The sequence below is a fragment of the Apis cerana genome, linkage group LG11, assembly GCF_029169275.1.
Source record: "Apis cerana isolate GH-2021 linkage group LG11, AcerK_1.0, whole genome shotgun sequence".
NCBI lineage: Eukaryota > Metazoa > Arthropoda > Insecta > Hymenoptera > Apidae > Apis > Apis cerana.
The window spans coordinates 365,239-388,232 of NC_083862.1; the positions used below are offsets into that span (position 1 = coordinate 365,239).

The 22,994-nt window shown below is 31.9% G+C and overlaps 4 protein-coding genes across 7 annotated transcripts in view; 2 read left to right on the forward strand and 2 right to left on the reverse strand.

Moving 5' to 3' along the window:
* LOC107998593 (dipeptidase 1) overlaps positions 1 to 12,922 on the forward strand; it is a 56,940-nt gene extending 44,018 nt beyond the window's left edge. For 2 of the 3 annotated variants that reach the window (XM_062081132.1, XM_017057941.3), the window contains 7 exons: positions 4,058 to 4,387; positions 8,126 to 8,258; positions 8,395 to 8,583; positions 8,696 to 8,898; positions 9,906 to 10,066; positions 10,544 to 10,673; positions 10,876 to 12,922. In XM_062081132.1, coding sequence (XP_061937116.1) covers positions 4,058 to 4,387; positions 8,126 to 8,258; positions 8,395 to 8,583; positions 8,696 to 8,898; positions 9,906 to 10,066; positions 10,544 to 10,673; positions 10,876 to 11,007 — 1,278 coding nt within the window. In that variant the 3' untranslated portion in view covers positions 11,008 to 12,922. Of the gene's footprint in view, positions 1 to 3,103; positions 3,313 to 4,057; positions 4,388 to 8,125; positions 8,259 to 8,394; positions 8,584 to 8,695; positions 8,899 to 9,905; positions 10,067 to 10,543; positions 10,674 to 10,875 lie in introns of those variants that run through there. The other variant, XM_028667063.2, reaches the window with a different exon arrangement.
* A 120-nt stretch (positions 12,923 to 13,042) lies between these two features.
* On the reverse strand, positions 13,043 to 16,841 carry LOC107998490 (anaphase-promoting complex subunit 5). The gene is made up of 11 exons (XM_017057794.3): positions 16,491 to 16,841; positions 16,362 to 16,411; positions 15,794 to 16,173; positions 15,567 to 15,717; positions 15,283 to 15,464; positions 15,077 to 15,190; positions 14,835 to 14,964; positions 14,437 to 14,739; positions 14,201 to 14,322; positions 13,788 to 14,055; positions 13,043 to 13,667 (listed from the first exon to the last, which is right to left on the reverse strand). Exons 1-11 carry the CDS (start codon positions 16,609 to 16,611, stop codon positions 13,299 to 13,301), a joined length of 2,190 nt encoding a protein of 729 aa, XP_016913283.1. The 5' UTR covers positions 16,612 to 16,841; the 3' UTR covers positions 13,043 to 13,298.
* Positions 16,842 to 18,029: 1,188 nt separating this feature from the next.
* On the forward strand, positions 18,030 to 20,085 carry LOC107998572 (uncharacterized). The gene is made up of 4 exons (XM_017057909.3): positions 18,030 to 18,393; positions 18,479 to 18,719; positions 18,817 to 18,983; positions 19,067 to 20,085. Exons 2-4 carry the CDS (start codon positions 18,512 to 18,514, stop codon positions 19,655 to 19,657), a joined length of 966 nt encoding a protein of 321 aa, XP_016913398.1. The 5' UTR covers positions 18,030 to 18,393; positions 18,479 to 18,511; the 3' UTR covers positions 19,658 to 20,085.
* LOC107998524 (cyclic GMP-AMP synthase-like receptor) lies at positions 19,664 to 22,886 on the reverse strand. Of its 2 annotated transcripts, XM_062081133.1 has the most exons (10): positions 22,238 to 22,886; positions 22,024 to 22,143; positions 21,767 to 21,937; positions 21,588 to 21,685; positions 21,217 to 21,511; positions 21,001 to 21,153; positions 20,805 to 20,930; positions 20,545 to 20,728; positions 20,231 to 20,290; positions 19,664 to 20,119 (listed from the first exon to the last, which is right to left on the reverse strand). In XM_062081133.1, exons 2-10 carry the CDS (start codon positions 22,141 to 22,143, stop codon positions 20,067 to 20,069), a joined length of 1,260 nt encoding a protein of 419 aa, XP_061937117.1. In that variant the 5' UTR covers positions 22,238 to 22,886; the 3' UTR covers positions 19,664 to 20,066. The 2 variants fall into 2 exon arrangements, with proteins under 2 accessions (XP_061937117.1, XP_061937118.1); XM_062081134.1 differs by lacking the exon at positions 20,805 to 20,930.
* Between the last annotated feature and the right edge of the window lie 108 nt (positions 22,887 to 22,994).

Here is a 22,994-nt window from a genome sequence, read left to right on the forward strand (position 1 = left end):
TTTTTTCTCAACTCGCCGGGAATGAAGGGGTGATTATTTCTTTGGGTCAGAGATCGAGGAAACAGAGATTGGTGAAATCGTAGGGGGAAGGATATATTTATTCTCTTTGATTTGGTATTTTTGCGCGAACGAAGGGGGATGAAAGCAATTTGCACAGAATGCGATAGGCGTACGAAAGTTTGAAATTTATGAATGGAAACGATCGTACGTATAATCGCGTTCTGTGTGTCGCGCGGCAGAGTTTGCTGTTTTTACGCGTTATTTCCACGCGACGAGCGTTCCTTTCATGGAAATCCAATTCGAGTTTTCACGTCAAAATTTCCGAGCACGCGACCGCTATTAATAAAAGGGCGATAACGATGACAATAATTATTTACCGAAACAATATCCATTGATTTTCGAAAATTACTCCCAATTTTTAATTTTTCTTCTCTTGCGACGTCGCTTGTGTCGAGGGTTCGTTTAAAAAAAGATAGAAACGAGATCTGAGGCCACGTCCCATCGCGAGTGTAGAGTAGAATTCATAATTTGAGTCGAATTCAAACGAGCGAAAAGATCGAGATCTCCTTTCCATCGACATTATCCTCTTCGTCCCATAAAAATATTTTTCAATTTCCAAGATCGATTTGACTCTCGCCCCCAGGTGAAAGACACGTGGAGGGATCAAAAAAGAAAGATCCTTTCCCCGAAATCTCCCACGCGAAACACGTTGTCGCCGTTTTGGAGGGGGCGCCACGTCCATCTCGGGAGAAAAATTGCCAAGATGGATGGTGATGTTTTAGGGGCGCAGCACGCGTGGTGGAAGGACGGCTCGGACGATGGGGGCGGATGCGCATCTCCAGGCCCGTCCCTGGAGAAATTTCCATGAAATAGCGCGCAGAGGAGAGGTCACGTAACGCGAATTGCGATCGGAGAAATTTCCAATTCGCTTCCCTTACGGCATTTACTCTTAGATTTCCACTTACTTGCATCCACTTTATCGGCCGCCTCCTCCTGCTAGACGGCACGTGAATTCGGAAATATCGCAGGGAGCCAGGATGAATGTTCGAGCCGGGCGGACAGTTGGAGTAACATCGATTTTTTGAATTATCCGTTTGACCGAGATCGATGTTCTCTAATGCGCGACACTTGTTGGTCGAATTAATTTTTCACGTCGAGTGACAGGAGGGAGAAAGATCGAATCGATGTTTAGGCAGCAAGGATAAATAATTGAAACAAGAAAGCAGCGATCCTCCATGGACGCAATCGATTTTTATATTCGAACCACAGGCAAACGAATTAAAATTTACGCTATGTATATGTATATATATATATGGAAAAGATAAACATTTATAACCGTCTATTCGAGAACGTGACAAAAGCTAGAAAAAAACGGTCGAAAGGGAAGGTTTCCAAGGCTATAAAATTACACGCGTCGTCTCGGTCGACGTTTCGTTCGTTTTCTCGTTTTTACGATGCTCGAATTCGAAGGCTCCGCCTCGATCCGAGCGAAATTGCCTCGTCAATTATATAAAAGGAATCGAGGCTCTGTAAACGTGGTCGGTGACCCGTGCCGACTTCCCTTCGGACGAATAAACGCATCTGCGCCTCGTTTTCCAACAGGAGAGAACCTGATGCCGTTAATAAAGCGAGGAGCGTTGTTTTCGTGGTGGCGGATCGTCGTTATTTCGAACCGATAATTCGATCTCTCCGTTTGAAACGTCGATTGAGCGAGATAAACGCAATGCCTTTTGGAGAAAAAAATATCCAATTTACGAAAGCGAATTGGTTCGGATGGCGGGAACGGAGGAACAGGCGACTCGTCAAAATTTCAAACGGTGCAAACCATAGGCACAGAAAGGAAAGAAACAAAAATACCTCCAGGCTTGGAAAATATATTTCTCCGGCTCGAAGTAGCTGTCTCGAGCAGCCCAAGTGATAAATTCGAGAAAGGCATTAAATTTCATCTCGTACGTAACCCGTGGCGCAACGATACGTCGAGGGGGAAGGAAAAAGTAGGAAAGAAAATATAAATAAAGAGAAGAGACGCTTATTCCTTTCATCCTTTCATTTCGGACCATTGTAACTAACGCCCATTGTGGCCTCGTCCGAGTTGGAACACCGATCGATCGATCGAGATCTCCACTTTCTTCGACCACGTTCTTCCAATACCGGGATATTTGGATGCCGGCCAATCCAACTCCGTCCATCCGTTTCCCTTTGCTTTCGCCTCGGTCGAGTTAACGAACAGAGGGGACAACTCTTTTTACGATCTTTTAATAAAAAAGAAAAGAGGTGGATCACGGTGATCGAAGATTTCGTTTCCTTCCTGCTGGATATTGGAATTTTCGCGCAGGGGGTGTTAATCGGGATGGAATTCGTTTTGGAACCTCCCCCACCTGGGCACTTTGATTAAATTTTATTTACGTTTTACGCCCGGTTCTTTCTCCTTTCTTTCGCAGTGGAACGATCGATAAACGTTGCACGGAATATTTTCAATCGCGTTGAAGCAAGAAAAGAATCGGTTTGAACGGTTCAGATTTGGATAACGATTTATGTTACGCGGATATATCGTCGCGATTCGAAGACAGGGCGAAATAAAATTTTTATCCTTGGATATTCCCGTAAGAGCGCGGGGATTCGGACGATCTCGGTGGAAAAGCAGAAAGGAGAGGAGCGTAGGTTGCGTCAGACGCAGCGCCGCAGCTCGGCGAGCAAGCAGCGCAGGTTCCTGTTTCTCCTAATCCTTTCTATCTAAGAGACTTGGGAAAAAGAAAACTGTTCCTTCGTTTCTTGTTTGAAAAGAATTTTTAAAAATTTCACCTCCCACGTAATTCGAAACAACGAAGAGAACGAAAGAGAATTAGTCTCTCCTTCGTCGACACCGTTGGATTTACCTGTCGAGCCGCGTTAAAATTAAACTTTGTCTTCCGCGTAAACGAATTCGGACAGGCGATGTCCATTTTTGATCAAACCACCTCGATCGATCATCCTTCCTCGAATCCATCGGTTGACGAGCAACGAAATATACCAAGATCGATCTTACTCGTCCGATCTACCGATGATATATCGTGTAATAATTTTTGTAGATTTTTAAGAAAACTTTTTCTCCTCTCCAGAGATGTGGAACGAAATCCAGGGAAGGGAGTAGCCGGGCGGAAGGAAATGATAATTGGCGAGGAAGGGGAGCCTTTTTCTAACGCGCTTTGAACGGAAACAGCCCTGCGAAAAGGAATTCGTGTTCCTTTGACGAGGATCATAAACTATTCACCGCCTGCAGCGATGACAGTTGGCCGTATCCCGGGAATATTTGCAACTCACAGGACGGAAACAGTAAATTATTTCTGGACGAAAACATCAAAGCCTTCTCCTCCCTCGTCCTCTTTGGATATCGCGAATATTAGCCGAGAGTGAGGACGACATCCGCTCGTATTAGATACATTTCCCATTATATCCGCGTGGAAAATTTGTCTTCGCTTCAGAGTTGGTCACAATTGTTCCTTCCTTTTTTTCTTTCCAACCATTTTTCGACAAAGGATTCGATATTTACGTAACTACGAGTAGAAAGTATCTCGGATAACCGAATCTCTGGATCGATGGAGCTTTAATCGAGCTGACATTTCAGGTAATGGAGTGGAGGGGGAATTTGGCGGTAATTGGAGAGAAGCGAAATTGATTAAAACAGGGTTATAGGGGAGTTTCAAACTTTTCGATGACTTCTCGTATACGCGTGCACGATTCGTTTGTTTTTTAATTCCGCGCGATACAATTCTTAACAATACAATCCCTTCCCTACGGATGGATCTATCGAAATGGAAAAAGATATTTATTTTCCTCGAGTAAAAACTTGCTCCCGACCGATTATTTACGGCTATACGGCGATTAGTGACAGAGCCAGTCCCCAATGGCGGTAATAAAAGCGTGATCCGCCGGTAAATTGTTGAGAATCGCGTTAGTTTCCCCCTGGAAAGATCCCAAATCGTACCACCTCGAAGTGACTCGAGAGAGCGAAGCGTTTGAGAGAAATCGAATTACATTTATGGATGGTTTTATATTAACCGTGGTAATTGCGTTGCAGTGTGGCGGGCAGAGCGGTGTCTGGACAGCAAGCGTGATCATACTGTCGATCGGGAGCTGGGTCGGAAGGGTTGGGCCAAGACCAGCCGATGGCGAGACTGCACACCTGACATCGCCCAAGGAGAGATTGGAGACCGTGCGCCAGGTCCTCTCCGAGGTGCCTTTGATCGACGGCCACAATGACCTGCCCTGGAACATTAGAAACTTCGTTCACAACCAGCTGGCCGACTTCGATTTCGAGAAGGATCTGCGGCAAGTCGCGCCTTGGAGCAAGAGCGCCTGGAGCCAAACGGATTTGGTTAGGCTTCGTCAAGGGATGGTCGGCGGCCAGGTAATCTGTCCATCGATGATTCGTTATTACGGGATGTCCGAAAGAAAGTGAAATGGAAGGGATGATGGAATACGCTTTTCGCTTGGTAAATTTGTTGGTCATCGAGGTTAAAATAAGGGGGGAAGAGCGAGTTAAAAGGGCGGAGGGGAGGGAATTTCACGCGTGGCAAGCTTTTTAAAGGGTTAAAAATAAGAAGAGCGATGTCTCAAGAAGGAATCGGTGTTTTCCATGCGGTTGAACCGAGGGGTTACTTCGGGTTACTCGTCTGGGGCGGCTTGAATGCATCGATTATCGTCACAAAGCCTTGGAAACTTGTCACGTCCGACCACGGTACACACAAGCACACGTGTGCACGCGTGTGCACGCATACAGATTCAACGGGGAGGGCGGTTACCCTTACAGCCACGAAACCACCGGGGGTTTAAGGAAAATTAAAGAAGAAATATTTTCATGGCACGTTCGTGCATATTTCCTCTCGAGAACTCGGGTGAAACGTAGGCAAAAGAGGGAAATAATAAAACAAGCCTGGCTCGCCATCCCATGAAATTCGCTTAGCTTTTTATTTAGCCAACTAGAAGGAACGATGTAATTAATTTGCGAACCTCTTCTCCAACCTCTCTTCGCGGCCAACGGTTTATATTTATTTTGATCGAATTTTTTTCAAATCCCGGGAAAAAATTCAAAGCGGAACGTTCAAAGATAAATTTATCAACGTTAATTTAACACGATGGATTAAAAATTAATTACGATTAATATTTGCGAAACGTTTCGAATGATTTTACGCGCATCCACGATTAATCCAAATTATGGAAATTATGTTGAAATCGTTATCAAACGTTGACAAAATCGCACAGGCTTTAAAATTTTTAAAATTCGTGATTCGTTTATTCGTCTTTTTGATTTGATCTGCGTTGATTATTCTTGTGGAAAAAAAGATATATATTTCGAAGAAAATTAGATATATGGAATGTTTAATAGAATGCTTAATACGAGAACTTTATCCTCGAGCTTAATCCACCCTATAAAACTTCCCTCTGTTGGCACACGGTAGCTTATTATCGCCGATATCTCTCCCCATATCTCGCTATAGTTCCGATATTTTTCTCCCCCCCTCCAGTTGGCTCTCTGGATCCTCTAAGCAGGGATCACCGGCGTCAGACAAAAATCCTGATCAGATTATTTACAGCCAGACGACGCGCGTTCCTTAAAGCAGGTCTAATCTTTCGGTATCGAGATGAAACATCGAAACAGATTTATCGCATCGATAGCTTTCCAATTTTCGAGGATTGTGATTTCCGGCCGAGCAGAGAGAAGGGGTGTAAAAATTTATGAGAAAATTTGAGTGGAAATAGATTAACGCGATATTGATATTATGAATTTTTCAAAGTATTAATTAATTTATTTATTTGGTACGATCAATGTCGTCGAATAAAAAATATAATAAAAATTCGTGGGAGGGGAAGATTGGTAATTAAACGTCAAAAATATTCTATTGAAAACATTAATACGCGAGCTTGACAAAAACTGGGAATATTTAATTACACGTTTATCCGAATCGATATATCCTATTCGAGTAATTTCAAGCATCACGATGAAACAATGTCGCAAAATAACCTTGTTTGTCGATGGAAGGGAATAACTTTTATATCCTGCTTACCGTCGGATTACCGAGAAAGTCTTTTCCAATCTCATTTACCTGCGCCTTGAAACCTTTCACGACTTAAGAAATACCAAAATAAAGAATAAATTACTCCACAACTCTACATTTTCATTTTCTTTTCTTTCCGAACGATGGATCGTCAATCGATACGAATTCCAAAGATCTTTCATCATTCGCTGAGAAAAGAAATTGGAAGAAAGCAATATATATATATGTGAAAGCAAAACGTTGGCAATTTCGTTGCGGGGAAGGGAAAAATCGAAAAGAAACGCAATATTTCTGGTTCGAGGAGGGTCGTTTGAAATCTCCGGCAGAATATCAAGAAAGACAACGAGACGACAGGGAAAACGTTCCTTTCTTCATCCTTTACCCTTTATGGGTAACCGTGTAACGCGACACACGTAATGAAACGCGCGGATGGCGTGTTCTCTGGTTCTCTGGCGAAACGACTCGATATTACGTTCCACAAACACCAGCCAACCAACCCCTCTCTCTCATCCCTTACGCTTTCGACCGCAAGCTCGTTACCGGTTCTCCAAGTTTTCCGGCTGCTTCTTTTTGCGCTCCAAGCTACCTAGCCCACTGCTTTTCTTCTTCCCTGTTTTTCCCATCCTCCTATCTTTTTTCCTACAACCCGGATACGCCATTATCGCGCAGCCAGCCGAGCATTCGTCGGCGGGGAACGCGATGAGGCGAATCGTCAGCGAAATAGCGTGTTTCTTCTTATCACGATGTACATATATATATATATATGATGTGTGTATATATGTAGATTCGTAGGAGGAGAGAAATATAGGAGACTTTGCGGTCTTTCACGGTTAGTTTGCCCTTCGGTTGGTTTAGGAGTTAGTCACGAACGATCAACGAGGTTGAAAGTTAGAGGGGTGTAAGTTGTAAGGTGAGAGAGTTAGCCGGGGTTGGTAGCAGCGTATACGATGTATAAAGGATGGGGGTGAGAGATCGCTTTGGGGTGGTCGTACGTATTCTAGCGGGAGGGAGAAGCGGAGGAGGAGTGAAATTGGAAGAAATTGCAGCGAAACGAGGCGACGTTTCAAAATCGATTAATAAATAGAAGGTTTTCCCTTTTGCTCGGTTACAATTTTAAAAATAAAAACGGGAAATAAATTATTTACAGTTTTCCGTTCTATCGAAAATTTAATTCAATCCGTTTAATCCCTTTTAACAAGAGCAACGGAATTTTATGCGCTATCTATTATTTATATAAATGAAAGCTTTTAGTCACGTGCAAATTTATCGTTCGTTATGTCGCTCGAACAAGAATTAATGTTTAAGAGATTAAATATAATATATATGTTGCTGCATCCAACGATACGAGAAATGGCGAAAAATTATAAAATTGCAAATAGCTATTATTGTTTTCGAGAGTTGTGCGATATTCACCTTGCATCTCTACGTGAATATGCAATTCGTTTTTCAATCTCGATGAACGATCCGGATTTCAAGTTGAATTTTGAAAGTTGTCTTCGTTTAAGAAGAGTGGTGCAAGAATACATGGAGAATTCGAAAAGATAATGATAAATTATTCCGGAATCGAGCCTTAATGGTTATCTAATCTATTATTCGTTGTTAGTTTCGCGGTTCGATTAACCGTTGGTCGCAGTAAATTTTCATGGAGAAGATTATTTATAGACACTACGCGATACCATATTTGCGGTACGATAAATCACGAGCCACCCTCATAAAATTTGTCACGGTTTCGTGGCATAAAGTAATGCGTAATAAATTTCGCTACAATAATGGACGACGATCTTATTAAACTGCAATAATGAACCAAAATTCGAGCCCCGTTTCCCCATCGATCATCGGTCGGTTTGGCCCAACGTGTTGCGAACTCTCTTCGCCAAACTTTCGCCATTTGATAAAAAAAAGAAGGTGATCAAAATTTCCACGATTGCGAGTCAAAGTATCGTTTAAATAACAGGATAAAAATGTAAGAAAAATGTTGAAAACTAATCGTTCACGACGATTTTCGCGTACGACTAATCAACCTTGGCCTCTCTTTCTTCCCCTCCTTCTCTTTCCTAATTAACCAAAGAATCCTCTTACTTCGTCCACAGTTTTGGTCTGCTTACGTGCCGTGCGAGTCCCAGCATCTCAACGCGGTCCAGCTGACTCTGGAGCAGGTGGACCTCATTAAGAGGCTCATAGAGAAGTACTCGCAACACTTGCAGTTCGCTGCGTCTTCGAGGGGTGAATATCTTTCCTGATTACTCGAAACGTGCATCTTGCTCCTACTTATCTTTTCTAAAAAAAGAAATTAGAATATCTCTGTTTCATTCTTATGTATATAAAAAAATAAATAAACTTCTTTTTCATAAACTTTCAGAGATTCTGGAGGCTCGCGAAAGGGGCAGAATAGCTTCGCTGATTGGGGTGGAGGGTGGACATAGTCTAGGAAGTAGCTTAGCTGTTTTAAGGACACTGTATCAATTAGGCGTGCGTTATCTGACGCTCACGCACACTTGCAACACGCCGTGGGCGAAAAGCTCGACGGTTGAAGACGAGGACGAGGACGGTGAGATGAGATTTAAAATTTCGCGTTTGATGAAACGCGTGATGAAAGATATTGGCGAATAAAACCGTTGATCGATAGGAAGGGGAAAAAGTGAAATATTTATTTGTTCCAGGAGGCGGTCTAACGGCGTTCGGGAAAACAGTAGTCCAAGAAATGAATAGGCTTGGCATGCTGATAGATCTTAGTCATACAGCGAGAGCCACCATGAGGGACGCTTTAAGGACCAGCAAAGCACCCCTCATCTTTTCTCACTCCTCGGCCTTCGCCATTTGTAATTCCTCGAGAAACGTGCCCGACGACATTTTGAAGCAATTGGTAAGTTACGAACAGAACTAATACGATACATTATTTTTGCTTGTTTAATTAAGATGAGAAAAATACGACGCGTCATATCAAAGATGTAAAAATTGGAGGAATTTCGTTAAAAATATTTCCATTGCTGGTTAAACTGGTATTTGATATAAAAGTCCTCTCTGTTACTGTGTGCTTTATGAAATTCATTGTTGGAGAGCCACGATTCACCAACGATCTGCGCGAAAGGATCCGTTCACGGAGAACAAATTCCCAACGAATCAAAGGGAAATGGCGATTTTTCTCTCTCTCTCTCGAGGATGGATGATTATCCCTCGAATTGGAGTTCCAGAAACATTTATCATCGATTATTCGTTTCTATCGTCTGGTTTTCTTCTCCATTACGATCCTCTTCGCGTCCCCTCGTTAAGGGACACATTAATAAAACGCGAATTATCTTCTTTTTTGAATCTCTCCTCCGATAGAAAAGATTCTTAAAAGAATTTTTAATTGGCAAATTATCGATAAAATAATCCCTTTCAAATTAAATTTCCTATTATTGAATTCGGACGTTTAGACTCTCTTTCTCCTGCCTCGAATAAAATCCATCATTCGTTGGAGGGGAGAGAAAAAAGAAAGCGGATTTGAATCTCGGAAAAGCAAAACGTTTCGAAACGTATAAACGATCGAGAGGAAATCGAAAAGTTGCTTTACGAATAAGATAGTAACGAATATCGGTTACCGAAAGGAGAAACGTACGATCGAGAAATGCGGTTACGCGAGAACATTGCAGTAGATTTGGTCCAACAACGTGACGCGGTAGTTGCGGTCGAAACGGAAGGTGCGATTAAGTTGCGATGCTTCGGTTAAAATAATTGGATTTTTCGCAGAATAATTCCTCCTCTTCAAAAAAAATGTTAACGTCTTTCCTGCAACGTTTTCATAATTGTTGTTAAATTACAATCATTACATCCGAAAATAAATATAAACGATTTTGTCGAGCGTTAAATCTATAAAATTCTACTTTGTAGGCTGCCAACGGTGGAATAGTGATGGTGACGTTTTATAATTACTTCGTGAAATGTGGCTCTCAGGCGACCATTTCCGACGTCGCTGAGCACATATACTACATTAGAAATCTAATTGGCGTGGACCACATCGGTGTCGGTGGCGACTTCGACGGTATCAACAAGTAAGTAAATTTCTTCTTCCCGTAAATCAACGCGTTTCCATTATAAAGAATGGATGATCAATTAAATTTCTTTCATCGATATTGAATCGTCTCTTAAATTGTGGTAGGACAATCACAAATCACGCAGGATCAATCGTTGGAAGATCGATTGGGGAAAAAAGTACCGATCGCCAATAAGAAAGTGAGAATAATCTAGCAGAATAAGAAATATCGTCACGATCCGTTTAATTCAATCGAGAAAGCACCACGCACAGTTTCTAATTAATCTTTTCGTCGAAAGATTTATAGCGCGACATCCTGTCCTTCTAACAGATGTTTCTCTCTTTCTTTCTCGCGATATTCCATGATAAGTTTTTAACTAGCGATTTATCGACCATCGATAAAGAGTTGTAAGAAAGAGTTATAATTTGTTCGAATGGGAAAGAACGGCAAGTAGATATCAAAAATATTAAAGAGGCAAATCGATTTTGTTGACAGAACACCGAGAGGACTCGAAGATGTTTCAAAGTATCCGGAACTGTTCGCCGAACTTCTTCGAAGTGGGAAATGGAACGTGCTCGACTTAAAGAAAGTCGCCGGCCTGAATTTGTTGAGGGTCCTCCGACAGGTTGGTGGAACTCGTTCGATCCAAACTCGAATCCCTTTCCGAATTAGTTTCCTACGCCGCAAGCATCTTTAATTGTTCCCTGATGAAAGAAAAATCAATCTACGTTTTGTGATTGATTGAAAACAATTTTCTATTTTTCTTTTTTGTTCGATAAAGTAATAATAATAGTAATAATAATAACAAAGAAAGAAACGTTATTCAGGTGGAACGAGTGAGGGACGACATGAGAACAGCCGGAATGACGCCATCCGAGGAATACCTCCAAGATTCTCCCGATACAACTGGCAGCTGTGCACTCGATATCAATTCCGTGCAAAGAGTCATGGAAGTTTGATCGTTCTATCGATATCCTCTGTTCAACCATGGTGTGTAAATTACTTCTCTACGAGCACCTTACCGTCCTATGCTCAGACAGAAACGGACAGAATCTCGTCAAAGTGGAGAAAATTGTGAGAAAAGGAACGATTGGAAAGGGAAGGACTTCTCGTCGCTTTTGATTCTTGCCCGCCTAAAAACTCTTCTGAAAGCTCAATCGGGATATAACGTTGAACGAGAAAAAAAAATGAAGAACCTACCTCGAACGAAATGCACAGCTTTGAATGATTAATTTGCTCGGCTGTATGTTTTTATTGTTTAAAGCTTTTTCTCTTTCTTTTTTAACGAATCACGAGTTACATGTTATATCGACGATGTATATTCGTCGCGTTTATACGTATATTATTCGAACAATTGAGAAAGTATGAAAATTTTGTTTAAATTTCGTTCAAGATTAAAAATAATCGTTATGAAATTCGCGCTTTATTACATTGTGAATAATGACGGTGTAATTATCGGTATCATAATTTAAAGGCTTAAGTTTTAAAAGAAGAACTTATGAGTATAAGATCGTCTCTATTTTGAACATTTACAACAATCGTATTTTGGTATTTCGTATATATATATGTTTCGGAACAATGTCCATGGTAACGATGCTATTTTTAATAGAATAGTTATGTATCATAAAACTTATTATAAAGAAAAATGTGTATTCTAATATACAATCTTTGAATAAAACTCCAACAGACAGTGCTCCACTTCGTATTTTTATGGTGCAGGGAAATTAAAATATCAATTCGAACAACTATGTATATCACAAATTAGAATTTTCATCATCATTCGAAAAAAAATTATAGAGAATTTATATTTCTCGAAGGAATGAATTTTCTTAAAAATCGATATAATTTCCTTAATTTGTTATTATATGTTATAATATAAATACGTATATTAAATTTTTAATTTTTCATTATAATCTATTAATAATTGATTAATTATTAATAATGTAATTATAATAGATAATATTTATAAAATTGCTATTAAAAAAAATTAACTAGGCAAACGATTAATTGTGCGTAATTAAATTCAATACATCGGAGCAGATAAAGAAATCATATTGTGACAATATAGAAATGTTTTCTAAACTATGTCACTCTTGTATTGTAAAAAAAAAAAGAAAAAAGAAAAAAAAAAAAATATTATGTGTAAACCCGGCTGTGTATATTCATATGTCTTCCCCCCTTTGTTGCACCGAAAATACGTGCACTTTAGCGTGAAAAATTTGAAAAAAAAATCAAAGTGAGCATCCATATCTGAAAAATTACGGGTTTATTTCATATAAACGTATATAATTATTGAAACAAAAACACTTTCGAAAAAAAAAACATATCTGTTTTAAAAGTTAACAAGAAGAGAAAGAGATATATTCGCAAAATAAATCCTGCTATTAGTATTATAGAGAAAAAAAAAAATATATTATTATAAGAAAAATGCTTTTCACAAAATAAAAAGTATTTGAATAAGATAAAAATTGCTCACAAAAAATGTCGATAAATTTCAAAAATGTGTGCGTGTTTTTCAATGCGGATGTAATCTATTATTTAAGTATACGCATTCAAAGTTTCTTCGATGAAAGTACCATCATCTAATATACATCTTTCGACGATTCGCTGAAAATTGGGATGGGATTTGAAAATCCTCGCGATTTTCGTGCGTTATCATTCACCTATCTGTGTCCTGTGTGCACTTACTATGTGATTCATGCGAGTTGATTTTTAAAAAGAAAAACTTGTTGACAAATGACAAACAAGAAATGAAGATAACTCGTATGAACTATACCTAACTCCCATAATAGGAGTAGGTAAAAAACTTTAGAATATGAAAAAAATTCCGTTGTATCTTCGCGGCAGACTCTATAAATAAATGTTTCTATTGTATACTTGTCATTTATTATTTAAAATTTCTCCTCATTACTTTACATTATAATAGATTAAATAATCATTTTCAGGATATATTTCAGGTAAGTTTTATATTAATTTTATATTAAAAAGTTTAAATTATTACGACATCTTTTATTTTAAAAAATAATCGAAATACGTACAAATAACTTATTGTTACAATGATTATGTGAATATAATATTAATATCATAATAAGATTATTATTTTTGATTAAATTGAATATTTAACGTTTCAATATAAAAAAAAAGATTTTTACAATTGAATGTTTCGTTCCTTAATAAAAAAAAAAAGTATTATTTCAATTACATATATTTGTACTTATCGTTTTTTATTATTTTTTTTTTTTTTCTGTTTTCAATATAATGATAAATTATCTAGTTTTGTAAAAAGCTGTTGATCTAATTGACGAAATTCAAAAGCACATTGATTTCGTTCAGTTTTAAGATCAATCTCATGACATAATAAAGATTCCAAACATAATGTAACTCTTAGTTTTCCATATGCTTCGATTTTCGTAAAATAACTTTTTGCTTTGGAAAGAGCTTTAATAGCTTTTAAAATTACTTCCTTTCGAGTTTTGTCGCATATTGGAGCAGTAGCGACTAAACATTTTGCATATAAAATAAACGCTCTACCTTGATCGTAATATCCTCCATGCGCTAAAATTTGCGTAATTGCTTCTTCTACTAAATTTAATGCTAAAGTTGGCATACCCATTATTAACTGAAAATATAATATATATTTAATAACATAAATATATGTTTAATAAAATATTCAATAAAATAATTTAATAAATTATGTAACTTTAAATTATAGAAAAAAAATATTAACTAATTTAGTTACCTGAATGTTTGCAAGATGCATTTTTATTAATGCTTTATAATAAGATAAATGATTCTTTATTGCCAGTTCTAATGCCGTATTTAAAAGTACTAATGAATTAACTCCTACAATTCCACTCTCTGATGAAACAGAAGCACACATTATTTGACTTAAAAGAATCATAGCTCTTATTTTATTTTGAGGAGTTATTTGTTCATCTTTTTCAATATTATCAATACATTCTAAACCTTTTGGATAATCTCCTTTTTCTAAACAAACCTCCGCTAATCTATTCAAAAATATTATAAAAATATAAAAATTATATATACACATATCATCATAAAAATGAAGGAGTTTGAAGATATTTGAAATTTCATAATATATACCGAATACTAATGAATATAATGAAATAATATCTTTAAATATTATTATACCTAAATTTACATTCCAAAGGATCTAAACTTGAAATATTTAACGCTATCGCTTCAGCTTCGCTCCATTTTTCTTGTCTCATTAATTGCGTAAATACATAAAGTTGCTCACTTAGCATCCATATCTACAAAACAAATATAAAAAAATAGCATGCAATTATATACAAATTTAAATTTATATAAACAATTCATTTAACTAAATATAATATCAATTTGATATGGATCCATATAAATGATACCTTATTACATGGTTCATTGGGAAATCTCTCTTTAGCATGAGCAAGTACAATATCGACCAAAAAATATTCTCCAAATTCTACTAAGATATTTGCAATATTAACAACAGCTTGACAAGTAGATGGACCATTAAACATATGTTGTTTCTTATCTCCTGTATTGTGTAAAAGTAATAGTTGCGCACAAACAGAAGACATTTCAGTTTTACCATAATATGCCCATAGCGCAGATTTTTCCGCATACGTCATCGACATTAAATCTATCATGGAATGTTGACAATTTAAAACATCAGATTTCATCAAGGTCTACAATAAATATATTATAAAAATAATTTAATGCTGAATAACTTAAATAATATAATATGTATATCAAATGCAATTGAATTAAAAAAAATATATGCCTCAAACACTTGTGATGGATTCTTAGCTTCTAATGCAGAATTATGAGCATATGCAATAAGTCCTAATCCAGTTGTATGAGTTATTCCTAACATACTTGCTTTACCAACTGATCTTTCTATAAGAGGTCCCCTAAAATATTTTATAATATATATATATAAATAAATTTTTTACACTTATATAATTTTATTTCTAACATAAAGAAATTAAGTATTAATTATTTATTGAAAAAATTTTAACTCACTTTTGTTTGGTAGTTAAATGATACATCCAAGCATGCGCTAATTGTAAACATACATTATCTCCAGCTTCTTGGGCCATCATAATAGCTTCTTTTAAAGCAGCTTGAGCTACTTCTCTTGAATAAAAAGAAAATAACAACACAAATATATTTATGCATAATTATATTATAAAAAAATATATAAACTTTAAAACTTATATAAAACATACTTATGATTAAATTGAGCATGTAAAACTGCTAAATTTAAAGCTGCATATCTAAAAATACGTGATCTCTCTTCAGGTGCGGAACGATTTTCCAAAGGTGCTAATCTATCAAAGCAATGGTAGAGACTGTCTATAGCTCCACAGTATTCATTGACTCTTAGACAATTTAAATAACTTAAATAATGCTGAAACATATTAAAGAATATAAAAAGTAAGAGATATAAAAAATATCATAGTTATATTTTCTCAAATAATTGGAAAAAATATTCTTACCACATAGTACTCACAGCTTCAGCATAATAAGGACTACAATTTAAAAGTTCTCGTACAAGAACTTGAAGTTCTGCAGGAGACATTGCTTTATGTTCATCTGTCTGTAATGCATGTGCTTGTTGTGCAACAAGTAATTCAGCTTGTCTTCCACCCCAAGTTTTAGTTCTACCAAAATATAAAGAAGTTAAAATAAATTCTATGTACAATATATTTATAGATTATAAATACGATAAATACATACTCATTTGAATATGAATCTTTTGTTTTAGAACTTGCAGATACATCAGAACCATCAAAAGTATTAATCCTATTATCAAGATATTTTTTTAAAGCTTCATATAAAGCTACAACTTGATCAAATGGTAATTTTTCAAAAAAAATTATAACTCTTCTTATATACAATCCAAGAACAGAATTTTTATTTAACGCAGGCAAAGAAAGAGAATGATCCAATGTTGGTTTCATGAGTCGTCCAACATTATCAAATAAATCTAATAATCCTTCAACTCCTTTTCCTCTTAATACATTCAATTGTACTTCCATGTGATGTGCAAACCGATGTAAAATATATTCAGGGGAATATAAAATATTCAAAAGTGTATTAAGCTCCATGTCAGGGGACTAACCAAAAAAAATATAAAAAGATTTCATTTATTTAATTTAAATAATAAAATTAAATACTAAAATTTTACAATAATAAAATATTTTTTTATTAAATTTAAAAAGTATATAAATATCAAAACAAATAAGTAAGTCAAAATATATTTAAAAATATAAAATCTCTTTTTTTCTTAATTAATAATACTTACTTGAATCAATTTCAATGCAACTAAACAAAAGTCGCGTCTTTCCACAATTGCTGAAAGAAAATATTACTTATTTATATAATCTTTATTAATTTATATTAAATAATTTCAGAATTATTAATATTAAATTACCTTTTGTCGTTTCATTACAATATTCTTTAATTAAAATAACAGTTGCTATTTTATATGGAGTTAAGGTTTCTTTTTGCAATCTCTTTATATGGCCATCGATGTTCATTAAATCCGTCGACATTATGACCAAAATATTATAAAATATATTTAAAATATCTACTATACAGTTTTCATTATAAACAAGAATTAAATTTTATATAAACAATAATAAACCATTTTAAATATTTAACATATGTCAAATTATTTCGTTTCGTACAGTAAATACAAGCTATTATAAGCTATAATATTAAATTTGCTACAAATTATTGACTGAATAACAATTTGCACATAAGCTAGACGAGAATCAACAAAAAATATTGATGATCAGCGCCATCTCGCGTTTGGATCATCGAAGTTCGAACTTGTTATTAGCATATCAGAATATGCAAGGAGGTATGCGAAGTCGTAGACAAAGAAAGCATCATTATACAAAAAGGATAGAGAGCATCTCCCATTACGATATATGGAATATTAATTAATTACTCATTTTTTACGCAAAATTTTGGCACTTTTAAGATTGCATTTTAAAGTTAAAACTTCAAACAAGTTTCTCGTATCAATTTTAATACAAAATTCTTTGTCATTGATTAATTATTAACGATTAATAATGATTAACGCGTCATACATTCTAATACATCGAAGACGCCATATTGAAAATTCATTAATTACTCATTTTTTACGCAAAATTTTGGCACTTTTAAGATTGCATCTTAAAGTTAAAACTTCAAACAAGTTTCTCGTATCAATTTTAATACAAAATTCTTTGTCATTGATTAATTATTAACGATTAATAATGATTAACGCGTCATACATTCTAATACATCGAAGACGCCATATTGAAAATTCATTAATTACGCGTTTTTTACGCAAAATTTCGGCACTTTTAAGATTGCATCTTAAAGCTAAAACTTCAAATAAATTTTTCGTATCAATTTTAATGTAAAATTCTTTGTCATTGATTAATTATTAACGATTAATAATGATTAACGCGTCATACATTCTAATACATCGAAGACGCCATATTGAAAATTCATTAATTACGCGTTTTTTACGCAAAATTTCGGTACTTTTAAAATTGCATCTTAAAGCTAAAACTTCAAATAAATTTTTCGTATTAATTTTAATGTAAAATTCTTTGTCATTAATGCAAAGTGCTCAAATTTTTAATTGAAAAAGATTAATTAATGAATTTTCAATATGGCGTCACTGATGGATGGAATAATAAATCACTAATAAATACTTAATAAAAAAGAATTTTATATTAAAATTGTAACGAGGAACTTGGCTGAAATTTTATCTTTTAAATGAGGTTTTAAAAGTGCCAAAATTTTGATTAAAAAACGAATAATTAATGAGTTTTCCGTCTTATCGAAAGATATTCTCTATCCTTTTCGTAAAATATTGCTTTCCTTGTCTGTGACGTCACAATTAATATACCTCCTTGCATATGCTGCTATGCTAATAATAAGTCATAGCTTCGATCATCCAAACGCGAGATGGCGTTAGTTTTGAAAAATTGTTTAGAATTTAATAATAATGTGATATATAACCTGTATCACTTCTAATTTGCCATAATTGAAAGATAGATTTCTTATTTATCAATAATTTAAAACTTTTATTTTAATGTCAAAATAATTATTATTTGTAATGAAGGAAATATTTATTGCTAATTTTATTGCATGTGAAAAAAGGTTTCATGTTTAATAAAAAATAATATTGAAAATTTATTTTAATTAATAATTTAAAATAATTATCAAATACAATATAAATATTTTATCACCATTTTAAAAAGTAGATATTTATATGTATTATTAGTATTTTAACTATTAGACATAATTGTATTTTAATACACATGACTAAAAAGGTTTGAATAAAAATAATATTTTTTTATTCCAAAATAGAAAATTATTAATTTTATAATTAATAATTAAAATTTTATTTTTTAATAGAAATTCATATTGCAATTTTAATTTCTTTTAAAAATGATACGAACATTTATATTCTTTGACTTGGAAACAACAGGATTAATAACAAAAAATTATATGCCAAAAGTAACCGAGTTATCATTAATAGCAGTATCAAGAACTGCTGTGTGTAATACTAAAGATTTTTTACCAAGAGTTTTACAAAAACTTGTTTTACCAATACATCCAAATTTGAATCTTTCAAAAGAGATTGAAACATTGACAGGTAATATGTAATTTAATCATAATAATCAATTTTTAATTTATTTCAAATAGACTCCTATATCCTTTAAGTTTTATATGAATAAAACTTATGTTGTTAGGTTTATCTAATGAAAATTTATGTGAAATTCAACATTTCAACTGTGATGTATATAATTTAATAATAAATTTTATAAATCGACAAAAAGCACCAACTTGTTTTGTAGCTTATAATGGAAATAATTTTGATTATCCCATTTTTTTATCAGAACTTAAAACAATTGACAAGGTATTTATAATTCATAGTTTCATGATATGAATAATTTGATATTAATATAATCTAATTAAATAATTTAATATTAATTTTTAAAGAGTTTCAGTGAAAATATTTTAAGTATTGATATGCTACAGTTAATAAAAGACTTCTTTTTACGTGAAGAACCAATAAAAAAAATGAACAACCAAATTAATAATTCTTGTAATATTGAAGTTAGTACTTTATTAAATGATGGTTATGATAAAATTTTATCCGATGCATTAGATTCTATTATAAATACAAATGATGATAACAAAAATGACACTTTTCTTAAAATTGAGGAAACTACATCTCATTCTAATAGTATATCTAACACTCCACAAACTAATTATTATAAAAAAATGCAAGAACTGAATGAAAAAACACCTAAGAATCAAATTATAAAAATTCAACATTCTGATAAAAATTTTCAGGACAGAAAAAGAAGTATAAACGCAAGAAGAAAATTAGATTTTACAAATAGTCGACCAATAAATTTTAAATTAACTAATGTTTGTAAGCATATTTTTGGTGCCGAGCCAGAAAATGCACACAGTGCTGAAGGAGATTGTCTTACAATGATTCGATGTGCTATTCAATTAGGAAACTTTTTTGTAGATTGGGCTGATTCTAATGCAATACCTCTAATTAATCATATAAGTAAATAATATTCATTTTGATATATTAAAAATTCTTTTATTAATTTTTTTTTAATATAAATATAATATAAATATTTAACAATATAAATATAATATAATATGGATATTTTTAAAATAAGTTATTTTATATTTCAAATTTTATATTGAATACAATATATTACAAAAAAATATTAATTGAAAAGATATAAACATATAACATATGAAACATTAATAAAATAAATGTATTAAAAAAATAAAATGTTTAAAATTAATTAACATCAATGTTTTAATTTGAAAACATTTTGAGTATAAAATTAAATACATTAAAATTATTAGAAATATATATTTGAATATATATTTAAAAAATTTTTAATATTAAAAAATAAAAATAAAATTAATAAAAAATTTTTATTATTATGTAAAAATATTTTGAAATAAATCAAATTATTACGCATGAATTACTATTTTTTTGTTGTATTTCATCATTTTTATCTATAAAATTATTTTTATATTAAATTAATATAAAATTAATATTATTATATACTATAATATATTTCTATAATTATATTTTATTATAATATATTGATTATAATTAATATATACCTTTTATATATTGATGATTATTTATTCTTTCTTTTAATAATTCTAATTCCTTTGAATTTACTGTAATTTAAAAAAAAATAACAAAATTTAGATTCAATATAAAGAAACAATTATTTACAATGATTATTAATTTTTATTAAAAAATCAAAATATTTGAAAAAAAATTTCATAATAATTTTTGTTTTATTCATATATAAATAATAAAATGCAATCATTTATATTGAATTTTATATTAAAAGAAGAAAAAATTGTAAAAAATTATATTTTAAATATATATACATCTTCATTTCATAATTTTAAAAATCACAACTTACAAATAAAGCTAGCCAGTATGAATTGATCACTTGAATATTTTTCAATAGTGTTTATGATATTTTTTAAGCGGCAACTTATGTTTTGCATTTCTATTTTACTAATCTTTGAAAATAAATTATATTTTTTATCCCAATAACATTCTAATGTGTGTTTATTACAAGCATAATATAATTCTTGAAGCATCTAAAAACAATAATAATTCATATGAATAATATTTTATAAATTTTTCATATATATTAATTCTATTATTATATATTACTTTAAATAAAAATAATTGAAATGGTATTTTTTCGAGATCGTTTTTTAATTCTTCTATTTTATGTAAAACTAAAGTTTCTATGAAATAACTTGCTATACTTTTCCAATTTTGTGTATCTCTTAATTTCTAAAAAAACACAACAATGTCAGAAATATTTTGTAATGTTGAAATTAAAGTATAAAATTTATTAAACAACCTTCATTTGACGTATGACTGGTTTTATACGACCATATCTACTAAGAATTTCTTTCTCTTGATAACTAAAAGAAAGTCTCCAATAAAAATTATTATTATTAGAATCATTATCTGTTAATGGTGATGGAATTGCAAACCATATTTCATTTTTACACTAAAAACAAAAAATTTTTATAATATAAAAATATTTCTATTTAAATATAATAGACATACAAACATTTTCAAGTTTATCAAATTTAGAAATAAACTTATTAATGTATTTTATGTGGAAAGCTAATGCTGGAACTAAATCAATACAAATATTTTCAATTATATGTGGAATATTTATTATTAATGTACATGCAGGACCACTCTGTTTTATTTTGATTTTTGCCTTTAATTGATCTACGGTTAATTCATATTCATTTTTAACTTTTGGAAAATCATTAAGAGCTTTAAATAGAATTCCTTGAATCCACTGACGAAATTTATTTGGATTTAAATAGCCATCTTTAATAATATTTTTATATGATCTAAAAAAAAAAATATTTTATTTAAAAATATAATGAAATTGTTTATAAATATAATAATTATAATTTATTCTTCAACTTTTTCCCTTTATCTGGAAGAAGTTTATATTTAGATGAATCATTAATAGATGATTCATCTATTTTGATTTTGACGAAAGCTGGTCTTTCTGAATAAAACTGGATGGAAAAAAAATTTTCGTATCATTAAAAATTAAAAAATAACTTAAAATTATTATAATTAAATAAAAATATTCTCACATTTATTTCTTTATTATTAAGAGGTAATTTTAAAATAATATTTAGATCAAATTCATTTGGTTTTTCTATTTTTGTTCCTTTATAAAAACTCCCTAAAAAAATGATTTCTTGGTATGCTTCTTTAAACAATGAATCCTTTGATTTCATGAGATTTATTATAGTTTGAATCATCTATTGAATTAAATTATAATATTATATAATAAAATAATATATATAATATAATTTATAATATCATAATATATAATAGAAAAACATACAGGCAATAAAGCCTCATTAGTTTTATGTATATCATTATCTTCTAATGATATAAACATTTTATTTATTGCATTAAATATTGTATCATTAGATAAATTTTTCTTTAATTCCGAATTTTGCATCTAGACATAACACAAAATATCAATATGTATTTTTTGCATTCATTATTTTAGATTATTATAAAATTATAATAGCACTTAAACTTAAATTTCAAACCTTGAAAAATTTTATGTAAATTAAAATATGCACTGTAAAAACTGCACTACAAAAATAATTAATTTTATCATATAATATAGAAAAAAAATCAAAAATTTTAAATATATAAAACTCTTTATATAATATATGTATATCACTATATGGTATATTAAACACAATAACGTAAAACAACCTATTTGGAAGTAAAAACTACAAAGCTATACAAATAAAAGATATTATATTGACTATTGAGTTCAACTTCACTGAGTATTACTAGTTTTTCTTTAATTTACTACAAAATATATATTGAAAATAAAAATAAATATCAACGATGAAAATATAAGATGTTATATAATTTTTTATATAAGATATCAAATAAGATAAAAATTTATTTTTTAATTAAACTTTATTATCTTAAATATCATATCTTGAAATGATATAATAAAATGATATATTATCATTTTCATCATATACAATATGTTAATTATATTATATTATATTATATTTATTATATTTATTCACACACGTTTCCGTATGCATATTATATAATATAGTAATTGAAATTATTATATTATATCGATGCAAAGCATATATTATTATGCTTTGTGCTATCTTTATAATATGCTTTATGCTTGTGCGTATATTATTATGTAACTATAGTAGTATATTATGACTACAGTATGACTACAGTATGACTATATAATGACTATATAAATAATTTTTTAATATAATATATAAAAAACTTTTTTAACTTTTGCAATATATCATTTATCAAAGA

Bases quoted from the DNA above. Each gene is read 5' to 3' on its own strand.
- LOC107998490 (XM_017057794.3), bottom strand. From the start codon at position 16,611: ATGTCGACGGATTTAATGAACATCGATGGCCATATAAAGAGATTGCAA. The intron at 16,174-16,361 runs GTAAGTATTATT...TTTTTTGGTTAG, and splicing joins TTGCATTGAAATTGATTCAA to TCCCCTGACATGGAGCTTAA. The intron at 14,323-14,436 runs GTATCATTTATA...TTTGTTTTGTAG, and splicing joins CCAATGAACCATGTAATAAG to ATATGGATGCTAAGTGAGCA.
- LOC107998572 (XM_017057909.3), top strand. From the start codon at position 18,512: ATGATACGAACATTTATATTCTTTGACTTGGAAACAACAGGATTAATA. The intron at 18,720-18,816 runs GTAATATGTAAT...TTATGTTGTTAG, and splicing joins AGAGATTGAAACATTGACAG to GTTTATCTAATGAAAATTTA. The intron at 18,984-19,066 runs GTATTTATAATT...TAATTTTTAAAG, and splicing joins AACTTAAAACAATTGACAAG to AGTTTCAGTGAAAATATTTT.
- LOC107998524 (XM_062081133.1), bottom strand. From the start codon at position 22,143: ATGCAAAATTCGGAATTAAAGAAAAATTTATCTAATGATACAATATTT. The intron at 21,154-21,216 runs GTTTGTATGTCT...TTTTGTTTTTAG, and splicing joins AATTTGATAAACTTGAAAAT to TGTAAAAATGAAATATGGTT. The intron at 20,291-20,544 runs GTAAGTTGTGAT...TTTAAATTACAG, and splicing joins CATACTGGCTAGCTTTATTT to TAAATTCAAAGGAATTAGAA.